The sequence below is a fragment of the Serpula lacrymans genome (genome assembly GCF_000218685.1).
Source record: "Serpula lacrymans var. lacrymans S7.9 unplaced genomic scaffold SERLAscaffold_1, whole genome shotgun sequence".
Taxonomy (NCBI): Eukaryota; Fungi; Basidiomycota; class Agaricomycetes; order Boletales; family Serpulaceae; genus Serpula; species Serpula lacrymans.
In genome coordinates this window covers 1,446,509-1,461,750 of record NW_006763290.1, presented here as the reverse complement: position 1 = coordinate 1,461,750, position 15,242 = coordinate 1,446,509, and the positions used below count along the sequence as shown (strand labels likewise).

Genomic DNA, 15,242 nt, shown 5'->3' with positions numbered 1-15,242 from the left:
AAGGTCCGAAAATTGTGTTATCGTAACAGTTGCTCCCAGTGAAAAATTGTAATATTTGTTAGGAGAATCACCACCACTGTGTCAGGTCTCTTCGACAATTTTTGCGATTGCTTTCTCATAATGTCGCATATTTTCTGCACTAGTTTTATCTCACCAAAGTGCCTGTATCTGGGATCCAATGGGCATGGTATGGAACTGTTGGGTCAACACTAGTTTTTTTCCTTTGCTCCATTTGAGAATTTGTTGATCATAACAGGATGTGAAGCACTTGGAATATTTATTGAGATTGGTGAAGGGGCCTATATAAGCAATACATGAATTAGGACACATATTGTGAATTATGGATTCGACACTTGTGAGTTCAGCTATGCAATATTTGATGCAATGATATGAGGGGACTTGATCCTCATCTTAAGGATACCTGCAATTGTAAGTGTCCTGGACTTTATTGTAGATATATTTTGATGTACTTGTTGTTACTAGGAACAGCTCAATCACAAAGTTTTCCTCTGGGCCTTCAAGTTTGCACGGTGCTCCAGGGGGATATAACAGACATAGTATTGTTTCTGGATCCATGTTTGTTTGGTGGTTGTCAAGTGTCTCATTCTTGATTGTGTTGATAAAGGACATGGTCATTTTGATGTTGTCTAGTTTGTTAAGGCTGAAAAGCCTTTCAAGGTTGCTTTTATCAAGTCCTTGCACAACTGGATGAATTTCTTGGGGTTTTGTGGTGGATCTTGAGCAGGAGGACCTTGAGGAGTGCTTTGAGATGACTAGGGGTGATTTTGATTTGATTTTGTGTTTTTTTGAGCCTGATTTGATTTTGTGTCTTTTTGAGCCTGATTGTTGTGTACAGGCTAGTGAGAATATAGAAATGAGTTAAAAATATTTACACAATAAAATGCAATAGTAGTAGTACACACTTCTGTATCCTTGTGCATGTAAATACCGCCATTTCTAGCTTAGGAATCATGATTTGCTCCCAGGTCATCTTGAAGTCTAACTTGTTTACACTTTCTTTGATGCCTTGTAGGTAAAGATGATCCTGGTTGTTCTCGTAGCTGCCATCCCAATGCGATGGTGTGTTCTCTGATCGTGTTTTGTATTGATTCAGAAATAATTAAGCTGCAATATTTCTTGTGGTTGTAGTAAGTCTTCTCAGAAACCTTCTATTGTGTGCCTTTGTATTGAATGAAATAGTCACAATAGAATTCTTTATGAGGGTGAATAGAGGCCATTGATATGCAAGACACAAGATAACAGAGTGCAGCACAATCACACTATATTCTGTTATCTTGTGTCTGGTCGAGTTGGAACAATGGACTGATGTCAGGTTCTAGACTACTGACTGTAACTGCGTGAAATTGTTTTTTAATTGTTTTTTTATGGATATAAATGGTACAAATAGTACAAAATTTTAGCTATTTTGTTATTTTGACTGGGATTTAATGACTGAGCAGGCAAACATTTAACAATACTTTACAGACCTTTACACACAGCACAAGTTCACTGACTTCTGACTTAGCAAAACTTTGACCACTTAACTATATTATCTAAAACAAAGGGGACAGTGGTCCCAAATGCTATGTGTAAGCCATGTTGCATCGGTTATTGTGCTTAGGTTCATTCACGTGGTTTTTGTGGCAACATAGGAACAGCAGTAGTGAACACAGTGAAAATTGTAGCCACATTGAAAACTTTTTACACTTATTAAGAACAACTGAGCAGCAAGTCAAACATGCATATAGGACATAACAATACTTTACAGACAGCACAAATTCATTGACTTCTGACTTCACAATATTTTGATCACTTAACTATAATATTATTACTCACATGGGCAACTTTATGTTGCATTGTCTTACCGCACGTCAGGAGAGAGAATAAAAGTGCTATTTTCACATGGTTCAAATAACAGATGTACTGTCAATGTGGTGTATCCCATAATTCTGACTGGCTTTATCCGTGACTGGCAAGTAGATTTTTCCCCAATTCTCACCCTTTTTACTAAAGTGTTTTGTTATCAGACCATATTATCATCCTTTACCATTTCTGGAGTCTCTTTTGCTTGAATTCAGTATACTGTGCACAAGTTTAGGGCAGGCTTATAAGAACATTCAACAATGGAACAGCAAGTCAAACATGCATCATAGGATTCAAAGACTTAACATACATTACAGACAGCATAAGTTCACTGACTAAACATTTTGATCACTTAACAATACTATTATTATTATTTATCATATAGCAAAAACATCGCACCAGTGACAGAGCCACGGGCTGGACCTCGTCTAAAACGAAGGGGACAGTGGTCCCAAATGCGGTGTGCAAGCCACGTTGCGTCGGTTATTTCGCTTGGGTTCGCTCGCATGGTTTTTGTGGCATCAGGGTGCACCTGGCGCAAAGCTGCGACGAGTGCAACTCGTATGAACCTAGCTGGACCCTTTCTGAGTAGCACTACTATCTCTTACCCAAACTCATGCATGCTTCATTATGCCTGCTCGCTTTTCATCACTACCACGTTTCACTGTCTAGCTGTACCGTCACACCTTACAGGCACGTTACCAGATGCTGCATATCGGGCCTGGCACCGTTGTGCATCATCTACCACCCGTGGGTCAGTTCATGCCTCTTCCATTCATCGTCAAGCCATTAGAGCGCGATCGCGAATAAAAGCGCCTACTGTCGGAGTCTCTTCCATAAACCCAAACTCACTGCTGGAATATGACATGAAATGGGAAGACCCTGGTCGTTCATATATATCCTACGAACATCATTTCTCATCCTGCCTCCCTCTTACGTGGGTCCCACCCGACACGCTAAAAACTGTACAACAACGTTTCTTGTTTGCTCAGGCATCACCTCTTTCATTTTATCAAAATCTTCTCGTGATATCTTCGTGTCAACAGTCACCCCTTTCCGCTGCAATCAAATACCACTCCTTCCCGCCGTGCACATCCTCGGCCCTTCGCTCCACACGTTCTTATAATCTCCTCATCAGACTAGCACTACGGCATGCATCTCTCGGTACTGCGTGGCAGCTTTTCAGTACGATGCGTGCAGAAGGCGTCCAAGGGAACCTAGAAACCTGGAAATTGAGTGTCAGGTGGCTGGTGAGAACAGGACAGTGGGAAGAGGCCTGGCATCGTGTAAATAGGATCGTCGCGAGCCAAACCTGGGCTGTGAGCTCATACAAAGCCTACAATCAACGCCTACTACTTCCGATATGGCTAGAGTTCTTTGGCACTCCAAAAAGAGGCTCCACACGTCAGTGCACCAAGGCACAGAAACGGTGGGCTGGGCATGCTAATATCCCTTCAAGATCCGCTTTCTCAGTGCTACGAAATTGCGCGAACACGATTTCTCTGGAACGTGACTTTGCACGTTATCGTATGCTCGTGAACCATCTCCCAGCCACCCAGTTGTGGGCAAGAGCAGTTTACTCGGTTGTCAGCGCGATGCTACGCTTGGGTCGCGGTAGAGATGCACTAGATATCACGGAGACTTATTTACAGTCACTACCTCGACCACTGATTGGTGTTAGGCATCGTGTTGCCCTAAACATAGTGCACCTGCACGTCATCGTTGGCCCTCCCATCTCAAATCTGGAGGGTCATTTTGCCTTGCGGGGTGTAGTCAACAGTCTTTTGCTGGCACACGGAATACAACCAACATCTATGACTGTATTTCTCCTCTTACGCAGCTTACGATACACCAAGAAATGCGGGACATTCGCTAAAGCCTTCTTGGACTCTTGGAAGAAACGGTGGGGTGCTAAAATGGAGTCTAGTATGGTTAGGAGACGTGTTGCCATCCTAGCTCTCAAGGAAGGCCGCTTTGACATTGTTGATGAAATGATGGCGAGCGAAAAACAGAGGAAACATTTGGAGAGCTTATGGTATACAGAGATGGAGGTAGTTGGTGGAGGACTACCGCAACTAAGGCCTCCGAGAAGACTAAGGTTAAGGAAATATGCCCACAAGGGAACCGAGAACCGCAGGTGGACGAAGCTAAAACAAAGAATTGATCGTGTAGCTGGTGAGGAGGAGGCTGCAGCAAGGGAGAGAGCAGGCGGCGGCCCGAGACTCCCCATCCAGTCTGACCAGGTCAGAGCATGTAGCAATGAGCAAAGGCACTTCACAGTGAGGAGAATTTAATTGCTCCGAAATGTTTGTCAAAATGCGTTGGAAATTTTGATATTTGGATCAACATTTGAACTACCTTACATTACAAATTTCATTTGCTATGGATATATAATAAATATAATACTTATTTCCTTAATGGGTTAAACTAGAAATGTCGAGGGATACAAAAGTAATTGCGAATAATAATAATTTTATTGAACATTTCGACATTCCAAAATTGGACATTTTGGGTACATAGCATGACACAATACAGATTACTTATTTCAGCCAAAATTTTTGAGGGAACAATTTTGAGTGTTTCGAAAATGTAAATGAAAAATAGGTCTTTAGTCAGTCGTGAAATACATTGCCCGATGGTCGCCCGCTTGTTGCCCCCGAACTGCCCACTTGTTGGGCGAGCCATTAATCCCATAACAAATGTGTCAAATGAATAGTAAGAAATGAAATGAAAGAGAGATATTTACATGAGAAAGGGACACAATCACGACTGTATTGGGGGTCATTTGCCAACACGCATACTGACACATGACCCAATCAAGGTCAACTGCTTTGAGTGTAGGAACCAGAAGAGGTGAGTATAAAGCTGCAGGGAAATGAGGGTACCATAGAAATGGATCTACTGTGCTAGTAGGAGCCAGAAGGTGCTGCTGAATGGCAAGCTGTACCTTGCCTTGGCCTAGAGGGCTGAAAATATCTTATATTTCCAGGTACCAGAGGTTTACACCTGCTTCCGGTGGGGTAAAATAATACCTGGCTATTACCTAGGTGAGTCAATGACCAAGCAAACATACTGCGACTCAATCAAAAGTGTGCGTGCAAAATAGCATAGTACCCTCAGACCACCTGCAACATATCCAAAGGGACCAGTACACCTTTGTTCCCCTGAGTCTGGCAGACATTGTCAGAGCGAACATCATTTTCATAGTATTCCCTCCCAGGCCATTTATACCATTTATCAAGTAGGAGTTTACATTTTCTGATGGCTGGGGGCCAATCGATGTGGGCTACCCAGTGCTTGAGCTTCCCTGCTTTGTTGGAAGTGTGTGAGAACATTGATTCCAAGTTGCCAAATTTGTGATTGTTCGGAAGCCGCTGGAGGATACCAATGAGATGCTCAAATGGGAAACACCACCAGAAATGGACAGGTCTTAAGAGGAGCAGAAAGTTGTAAATATGAAGGGTCATATGCCCATTTGTATGGTTATTGATGTGGGGATATAATTCAGTTAACTGTAAAACATGTGAAGCCATATGCTCTCGGTATGCTAGTGCTTGTGATCTTGTCATTGTCCACATACTATGTGCATAGTGTGATCCAACACATGACAATATTGGTGGGAGACATCAGGTGAAGAGTGTTCCCATAGACTAACGAGGGCAATTGGGATGTATATTGTGATCATGGTACACCACTTGTCCGCTTTCAGAGAACCAGCAGTGGGATTACCAAAATTACAAGGTACAGAGCCAATCCATGATGGGACAGAAGTGTTCTTGATGGCATCCCGTATGTGTTGCAGAACTTCCAGGGATGATGCCTTCAGGGGTTGTGGCTCATGAGATACTCTGGGCTTTTATGCCCGCTGAATGAAGAAGTTAGTATTGATCAAATATGAGAGCAGAGATCAAGCCTACCCAGGAAACTATGTATTTTTCCCAAATCTTCTTCATTTTGCTGGTTTTGGTGACTGGCACCAGCTGAAGGTTGTTCCCTACAAAGGCCAAAGTGCTCAAGGTTTTAGCCATCAGGCGGCCTTGTAAACTATCTATCGCTATTTTATAATTGGTTGGTGTTTTTTCCTCCACTGGTCGGCACACAAGATTGTGGATATCTTGGACTTGCTTGACCTATTTCTTCCTCAGCCAACTTGGATTGTCTGGATTGACTTGAGTGAAATCATGCTAAAAAGCAGGTATAACCTTGGAAGGTGTGAAAGCAGACTCCTTTGTGAGGACAAGCAAAGCACTTCACGTGAATGTAGCTGAGCCAGTCCTTCAAGGAGACAATGCATTGGGTCAGCATCCCTCCAAGCTTCTGCAAGCTTTCATATTTTGTCCTTATTATGTGGGCGCCCACCAGTCAGGGTGACTGAAACCAGTTCTCAAGAGTGTAGACTTGTGGGAGCAATGGCATACAGTACAAAAGTGGTGACTGGTTGTTCCTCTGAGCTAAGATATTTTTTGAGCTGCTGGAAGATTACATACAGCGCTGCATGTTGTTTTACCATGTGGTGGTGCTGCAGTGCAGGAAAAGTGAACACCTCAATTCCAGTAAGTGACCATATCGTCTATTAAGGGTTAGAGAAAGTGGTTGAGTTGCTTAAGGGGGGGGTTTGTGTAGCCCGGGTATAATACCTGCAAGTTACATGTACTCGGGCTTAACAAATATCAGCTGGAAGATTTAGGCAGGTGCAGGATATTATTCCACAAGATATAGAGGCTCCACGGGTGTTGAGCCCTTCATTGTTGAAAAAGTCTATGTTAATTGAAAATAGATACCATCTTTCATGTCCTCTATCAATGAATGGTACACTAGGCTCTGGTCCTTTGAAGGTCCAAATAAAGTTGGCATGGAAGACATTTGTGACAAATTTGGGCGGTGTATGTAGATTAGCCTTGAGTTTGTTGCATGATGCATCCATTTGTATCTGTAGGTCTTCTTGAGATAACAAATCACTCGAATAGTCAAAAAAATGATGATATACAAAGATTTTGTAGGGTTCATTTTCTTGAAGAAGGATAGCGTTACAGATGTCCGAATCTGATTTTGGTCTGTTTGTGCACTTTGCAGGGTACTGGTCTCTGGAAGATCCAGGCAATTGAGCATCTTTGTAGACATAGTTATATGAAGGGCAGACAGTGTAAGTGGTAGTTTGATCCTCTAGATTGAATCACAATAGTGCTATATTGATATTTGATCATGTGCTGCATCCAAAGAGCCGTCTTGGTCCATTCAAGCCATCCGGAGAATAAGGTGCAACATAGCAATGAGCAAATTGCCAGCCCACCGTGCAACACCAACCAAAACACTGCAAACGACCACTAAGAATGTGGTGATTTGTGCGTTCTCATTGCAACGGTCTAGATGTCGCTCATATTCATATCCTTAACAGGACAGTTTGGTAAACCAGACAGAACAACTCAAGTTGGGCATAGATAACTCACCACAATCATAATTCAAGGGATTGTGATCCTCAATTCGCATATTGCTATGCATTTTAGCTAACTGTCCTTCTAGCACAACCAAGTCCCCATCAACTTCCTTCTTCAGTTGTCGGATCAACTCCACATCCCAATTCACCTCTTCAAAGGATCTGCGGAGAGCTGCCAACTTTTCCTCTATTTTGCAAAACAGATCAACAGATTGTTGAGCTCCCATCATTTTACTAAGATTGTGTACATGGGATTTGATTATGTTTAGAGTTTTGGCTGTCAGTTTTGTTGCTCTATTCCTCTCCTTTTTTTGTATATTTCTGCATGGGAGTTTGGGGAGTTTATGGTTGGCATGCTGCTTATCTTTGTGACAAGGTTCACGGCACACTTTTTCTGATACAGGATGATGAGGGGAGCAATCTGATAGGAACAAACAACTGAGACTCTCAGAAAGATCTTCCATTGTGTCAGGGCAAGGGGATGTGCTTGTGAAAATCTGACCATTGATGTTGGCTTGGACCTTAGAGCAAGGATTCCACAGTTTAGATTCTCGTTGGTGCATGCCAGGGCCTTCATCAGTCATAGCCAGTGCAAATAACTTGAAGGCCTGCATTTATAAAGTTTTGGAACTTGTAACAGTAGAAAAATCCTAGTAGCAATCAGAGAACAAGAAGTGGTGAAGCTGCATCCAAAGAAAGAACCAATTCAGGCTTACCTGATAGAGAAAACAACAGCTTGAGAGTCCGGCCATGTTGACCCTAGTTGTTTTGTACCTTCTTTGAAAGGTTTCCGTTTTTATTGGTGCCAGTGGGGTCCATTACTACTTGCTAATTGTATCTTTACATTCCCATAGAATGATAAAATTGGATAATAACCAGACCAGGGATTGAACCTGGAACCTTCTGGATACATGCCAGCTGCTCTACCAATTGAGCTATATGGCCAAGATTATACAATATTGGATCTTAAACATGACATGTAACCACAGACGTCTTACACAGTATAGCTGCTGCATACTGGATTGGCTTACAAATCAGAGGTATTATCCTATGGGGTATTGGTATGTCAGAGTATATTCTAACATAGAAAGTGTTGAATGCACATTTGTGGTGTATAAACGCCACAGATGCAGAGCATTAGAGCCTTCAATCTTGACCTTGCTGGTGGTAGTAGTCCATAGCAAAGGTTAAACTTACAATCAAATGCAAGATGGGTTGTCATGTGTGATGACCAAATATGGGAAAGGCCTGTGGTGTGACTGTGACTGTGACATGTTGGAGTCCCCATTGCCCAATCATCCACCACTGCATCTCTATCATCCACGATCACCATTGCTGCCATCACTCGATGCAATTGGGGGCTTTCTACCTCCCAGTTGTACATTCTTCATGGACGATAAACCTAGGCCCAGGACCACTGCAATCTCAAATTGGAGAGCGCTACCCATGTCAATTATTTGAGCTATTGTGGGGTAGCTATTTATTGTGTGCTAGGTCATCTGGGGTGTTCCTACCTCCCAGATGCTGCTGCTATGGCTCGTCTTTCCCACCATTCATTCATTTCAACCAAGCTCCTTACAAGCTTTTGTACTGCAGACTGTGATACAATGTTTATAGGAATACCATTCATTATTCATAAGAAAATTGTTCCTCTTTCCTTTTCTACATTCTATCCTGTCTTTTGCGCATTCCTCTCATACTCCTTTTTTCTTTCCTTTATTCTTTTTTGCCTTCACCACCCTTTGTTACGGGCATCCCATCCAATGGTACTTCTCCCACTATCCTTTTCAGCATATCTTTAACGGAGTCTATCTCTGCTTTGATGTTGTTACCAAGGGAATTGTCTCGATTGTATGTTTTTTTGCAGTATTCATCCTCTTTTTTTCTTGCTGGAGGTGGTCATCTCTTCCTAGTGATGTACTCCATACCTTTACACAATTATATGGCAATGTTAACCCGGATATCACTCCTTTGTTTCCACCTGGAGTCTGAAAGTCAAGTCGCTTGAAATTCGGAAAGAACCCAATTTCCGTCCCTAGTCTCCTATACATTGTGTAAAATCAGCTTAGTAGGAACAAATCATGGTCATTGGTTGTGGTGAATATTATGCACTTTGTTTTGTGGTTAGTATAACAATAACGGCTCAGAGTAATATTGGCCAGAAACACATATCTCATACACATTTATTTGAGGCGGCCTTTCCCTGGGTTTTTACCCATACACAAATTATTGCACTTTCTTGTATGGTGGATGGTATCTGCGAGGTCTTGAGTCTGCGGAAGAGGTATGTTAGTACCAATATCATCATTCTTCTTCACTGCCTTGCCGCAATGCTTTGCACCATCTCGCCTCTTCCATGTTTAAGTATCCCCAAGATGTCTGCTCTTCTTTTGTCAAATAGGTAAACGGCACCATGATTGCTACCCCCAACAACCAGCATTTCTTCTTCCACAAATCTTACTTGTTTAGGAAAGATTCTCTTTGGTACCTTTGTGATGTCATCTCGGATATTTACACCACTTTCAAGTCGCTGCAGGGAAAACCCATTCTGAGCATTGTTGGTGATGGTGTAGGTGTTCCAATGGTTTATAGCCACACTTCCTCTGAAGAATTATCAGCATCTAGTAATCCTGGGAGAATTAATTACTACTCACATCAGTCCGTCCAACATCGATGTTGTTTTCACACTTTCATTGTCACCTTTAAGGCAAAAACTGAGGAATTACTAGGGCGGACCTCCATGAAAGGTGCTAGAGACTTACACGGCACCATCAAATAACCCAAACACCTGAAGACCCTTGTTTTGGTTGTTGATAAAACTGACATGTACTGGTACGGTGCTTTCCAGCTTGACAGCAAACACAGAATTGATTTGATTGTTATTCCAGGTGAAAACCTGTACCGTGTGTTCACACATCCCTACCGCAATTCTTGCGCCAGTTTTGTTGTTTGACTTTGCAGCAATACAAGTGATCTGGCCCCCACTTCCCAGCCTCTTCACGCATCCCTCTTCAAAGTACCCCTATCAAAATGTCACTAGATCAACTCTCAATGTCATTATTTAGGTCACTTACTTACTTGTTGTGACTCTTGGCACCATAAAATCCAGTATTCCAACCCCGTTCCACAAATAAGGGTTTTGTATGAATCCTCAGTGAGCAATGCCACATTACACAAGTAACAGGCCCTCACATGGTGATAGTAGTCCATGGAGGGACCAAACATAATAACCTCTCACTTCATCTCCAAGTCCCAAATCTTGAGTCCGTAAAAGCCTTGAAGAATATCAGGGATACAATCTAGAGGAATAAAATATTCTTACCTCTGCTGGCCAGGAGAGTGCCATCCTGTGATATGGAAATGGCATATATTACCAATGTATGTCCCTTCCATCGTGCAAAAAGCTTGTACCATGTTTTTTGGAGCTATGTATTTTACAATCAAGAGCAAAAAGCACAGATTTATAAGTGTGTGCGTCAGTGGGAACATTCACTTGATGCGTATCTGCTAGAGCATCTCTAGGCTTTTTTTGTTGCATTTTTGTGTTTTATTATCTTGACTGACTAGTGTGTGGTAATTTTTGTGCTGTTTATTGCAACGGCATTAATGTACAATTACTTTTGTACTGCTGTTTATTGCAACAACAACTCACAATAAAAACAAAAACAGCATGGCCATTCAGCCAGCCCATCAAGCAGTTGTTGAAGCTCCCTTTATCCCAACTATAGTATTGTATTGATATTGATGTGCAGTATCTATAGCATCTGTTTGCCATTTTCTGCTTCAAAAGCCCTCAAACCATATCTGTTTTCAATGCTCCCTGCCTTGCCTCTATGTCATCAAAGCCCGTCATTCCATTTTTCAAACATGGAGCCCCACCCCCACCTTTTCCCCTCCTCATTGGACAGACTCCACTGAGATGAAGACTCAACTCGCCATCAAAACTTATTGCCCAGGAAGAGATTTGTGTCTCTCGATACATGCGTAGGAATGTTGGTCAGCCATACATCAAACCAAAAAAGGTTATATTTCAGCGGAGCACTTCAGTTATCCCTAAAACTGCAGTAGATGATGCTTCACCACTGTCTGGTTTGAGTGGAACATCTGATACATCTTATTCAGACTCGGAGATTGAGCTAATTCCAAAGCCTCCAGGAGAAGTTGCTCGTCCTGGCCGTGGAGGCTATAATATAATATTATAGTGTTCTAGGCTGGCAACTTAAGGAGTTTGATAAACTAAAGGTATGTTTGTGAATGCTCACTGATTTCTGTCATTGGTTGACCATACAAGCCAGAAAAGTGTGCATAGCTTGATCAATGAGCACCTAGACACAACAAGGTCTTACTCCAAGCAGAACTCCAATTTGTTGAGAGTTGTGATTAACGAAGTAAGTGAACTGGCTCTGGATTTTGGTTATACTGACACTACCATAGGCTTTACAAAATCATCTGCAGATCACAAGTATGATCATTATTGGCCTATCACAGATATCATGAAGATGTGTTTGAAAAATTCTAGTTGCGCAGCAAAACAGACTGCAGCGGCTTCCGCTTCCCAGGTTCAGGTATCACGAATCAGCTGAATATGTATGTCTGCTAGCATTGATCTGATATTATAGACTGATGCAGTTGCAATTCACAGAATCAGGTAACCGGTCCGGGGCTTGGCAGAATGTATGATTATGCAGTGTGATAGCCATTTTTGTACATTGTATCATATAGGTTGTATACACACAAATTATCCTATCTACGGACTCTGAAAGGAACCCATTGACCCCACACAAACCTGTCCATGTGTTTCCGGATTTGCTGATACCCTATATAATGTAATCCCATGTCCTGGCCCATCAGGTGGTTGTTTGTTCACTAGTATAGATACCAGACATCATAGCCCTGATTATTTGCCCTCTATGGCCAGGTTTCTCATTCTTCTTATGTGAATCTTCCCCTTACTATGTGCCTTTGATTGGCAGCAATTATTCTGTGGTCTGCTATTGGTTCCCGCTTAAGGACTCTCATCTGACATTCAGCATTTTTCTTCTGAGCCCTTCCCTTCAAACAAAAAGCTCGCATTGCTCATAATGGAATGTATCAAGGATTTAGTATGTTGTGGCCAAACCTCACAACCATACTACTCTTTAATATTTCCATAGTGTGTCCTTCTTGATAGGGTGACAGGAGGCACGACAGTTGTTCTGCACCATTGTGCACTAGAGCACCACATTGAGTGCCACATCAATCCCCGGATCTTGAGCCATCTGGAATTGCACCAGGCCATTGCTGTAATATGCCTGCTCTACTTACTAAAGTGCATTCCGATTCATTTGGCTGATTCTGGATCTTTGTTCTAGTCACCATTGTCACCTTCACCTCTTATTCCCCACCTGGAAGCCCTTTGACAACTACTCACTTTGTTCACCAAAGGACTCTCTCTGATGTAAGGGCCCTTATAATGGGATCATCTTGGGCTTCAAGTCTCTTGTTTTTTCCAGCTGTTGAGGATAGAAAAATAGAATACTATTTGTGGAAAGTTCCTTTGACAGCTTTGATTTGTGCCGAACACATAGATGAACTTAGCTCAGGGTCAAAGTCAGAGGAAAAAATTAGCAGCAGTAGTGAGGTTATCCTAATGACATCTTCAGAGATGTTGTCATTTGGGAGTGCATCTGGGAGTGATTACAAAGGTTACTATAACAGTGAGAGTAGTAATTAGATAATAGTCTACAAAATGCTATTGATTATGCTTGATCAACTGCCCCCATGAACCTTGTGAGGCCAAGAAGAATAGTGAATTGCCTTATGAAAGACTAAAAAAACTGGAAGCCATCCTCTGCCCTTGATCCTATTGATTGTACTGATAAACCTGAGAAGCTATCACTCCAAAGCAGATATGGTGAAATGTGGAGTGCTCTTTACCTTGGCAAAATATAGTCTGATATGACTGTATCTCACTCCCTCATGTTTACTACCATATGGTCCTTTGCTCCGATTCTCATGACCAGAAGATCCCCAAAGAACTTTGCACCCTGGTCCAAATGTAATACTAACATATTCATCGGGAGATGATAGTGCCATTTGAAAAATATGGTGAACCAATATAGATTGCTGTGACAACACCAACAAGACACAGTCTTGGGGCACTGGAGCACAATGAAAACAACACTCAAAAGAGGAGGAAGAGGTGGGAGTGGTTACCCATTAAATTTCAACAAGTTGGTTGTTGGTAGACAACAGGAGGACTCGCTGAGTCCTTCCCCATGTATTGCTCCTGTATGTATACTAAAATACATGAGGTACTGTACAGTTGTAAATAAAGTTTAAAGTCCAATGTCTAGCATGTGACCGGTCACATGATGACTCTAGACACTTGGTCAGGTGATGTGTCACATGATTGGTCATGTGACTATGAAAAGTCCGAAAATGTAAAGTAAAGTAAATGGTCATGTGACTTGGAAAAATAAAAGTAAAAGTATGAAAAAGGTGAAGTGTAAGTAGGTACTGGTACATCAATTGTAACAATTGGCCCTTACCAGGTCAAGGAAGTCAAACCCAATTCAGTGGAGCTGGAGCTCCCAAAATGAATGAGGATAGTACCCACGGTCAATATTAGCCATGTGAAACCCTACAAAGGGCCGCTGCTGGGCCAGCACGTGGATCGGCCCGGACCGGTTGTAGCCACCCAGGAAAGTGAAGAAGAGTTCAAAGTCAAAAGAGTGGTGGATGCACGCTTGAAGCATGGAAAATTAGAGTTCCTAGTCCTATGGAAGGGCTATGGAGACAAGGACAGAACATGGGAACCGGAAGCCTATCTGGACAATTCCTGCAATGCTGTTCGGGAATTTTATTCTAAGGATCCCTCGGCTCCTAGGAAGCTTTGAGGCATGGATTCAACACTTTTTTATTCCCTTTTTCAACCTATGCCCAAAAATCTAACTACTACCTCTGGTACTTGGTCTTGCCTGGAAGTCGAATCTTGGAGGGGGGGGTAGTGTTACAATACACAAATTTTGGACCTTTAAATTTCATTCTCCTCTTTAACTTTCTTCTGTAGTTTTCACACACTCTGCCATGCGGCACTTTCCATCTTGTTCAAACTCCACCTTCTCGCGCTGCACTGCCTTTGTCCTTATTTTAGCTACAAGTTTCTCACGCAGTGGAGCTGGTCACATGGGCTGTGCCCCATGACATCATCAGCCACTCCCTCCATCACCTGTACAGTACACATGTACAAACAACCTGTAGTAATATATATACCCCAATAGATCAAGAAGACTCCTCAGCGAGTCCTCCTGTTGTTTACCCATAACAAACTTGACATGGGTAGCGCTCTCCAATTTGAGATTGCAGTGGTCCTGGGCCTAGGTTTATCATCCACAAAGAATGTACAACTGGAAGGTAGAAACCCCTCAGTTGCATTGTACAATGGCAGCGACGGTGACCGTGGATGATAGAGATGCAGTGGGCGATGATCGGGTGATGGCAACTCATATATGTCACAGTCACAGTCACATGACAGGCCTTTCCCATATTTGGTCATCGCATGTGACAAATGATTTGCGTGTCTTTATCTGCCACCAGCTTTCAAGTTACTTCACTCTGGACCACCACCATCAATCAAGCCTCTGCGTCTGCAGCATGTATACACCACAGATGTTCTAGAGAGGAACAAATACCCAAAACCCCCTCCCAAGGACTGGACAAGGTCCTTCATCACCACAAATGAAAACTCACCCCCATTGTACTACATACAGATGGCACAGTCAACAGATCACTCCTTTATTCATCTGAATGAGACTCTTTGTGTTTATGCATTACCTACTGCAGATGTCCTCCCTTATGTTCCATCTCTGGATAATGTCCTTTGCGCTAGCATGTACACTCGTGAAATCCTTGTTCCACGTTGGGCTTCTGTTGCCTACTTCTACATTGGTTTTACACCACTGGA

At 42.5% G+C, this 15,242-nt stretch overlaps 4 protein-coding genes across 4 annotated transcripts; 2 read left to right on the top strand and 2 right to left on the bottom strand.

Annotated features, from left to right (window-relative positions):
- Positions 1 to 2,397: 2,397 nt before the first annotated feature.
- Positions 2,398 to 3,469, top strand: SERLADRAFT_454694 (uncharacterized protein; the record flags this gene model as incomplete). The annotated part of the gene is given in 2 exon segments (XM_007312188.1): positions 2,398 to 3,286; positions 3,299 to 3,469. Coding segments are annotated over 2 exon segments (1,029 nt in total), but the record flags the coding sequence as incomplete, so codon positions are not given.
- Positions 3,470 to 3,503: 34 nt separating this feature from the next.
- SERLADRAFT_454692 (uncharacterized protein) lies at positions 3,504 to 4,294 on the top strand (the record flags this gene model as incomplete). Its single annotated transcript, XM_007312187.1, has 1 exon — positions 3,504 to 4,294. The coding sequence occupies one exon, from the start codon at positions 3,678 to 3,680 to the stop codon at positions 4,155 to 4,157; it is 480 nt and encodes a 159-aa protein (XP_007312249.1).
- Positions 4,295 to 7,098: 2,804 nt separating this feature from the next.
- On the bottom strand, positions 7,099 to 8,049 carry SERLADRAFT_404569 (uncharacterized protein; the record flags this gene model as incomplete). The annotated part of the gene is made up of 4 exons (XM_007312186.1): positions 7,099 to 7,250; positions 7,311 to 7,484; positions 7,800 to 7,905; positions 8,014 to 8,049. 4 exons carry the CDS (start codon positions 8,047 to 8,049, stop codon positions 7,099 to 7,101), a joined length of 468 nt encoding a protein of 155 aa, XP_007312248.1.
- A 1,562-nt stretch (positions 8,050 to 9,611) lies between these two features.
- Positions 9,612 to 10,835, bottom strand: SERLADRAFT_404568 (uncharacterized protein; the record flags this gene model as incomplete). Its single annotated transcript, XM_007312185.1, has 7 exons — positions 9,612 to 9,900; positions 9,952 to 10,011; positions 10,060 to 10,319; positions 10,376 to 10,484; positions 10,536 to 10,572; positions 10,620 to 10,722; positions 10,791 to 10,835. 7 exons carry the CDS (start codon positions 10,833 to 10,835, stop codon positions 9,612 to 9,614), a joined length of 903 nt encoding a protein of 300 aa, XP_007312247.1.
- Between the last annotated feature and the right edge of the window lie 4,407 nt (positions 10,836 to 15,242).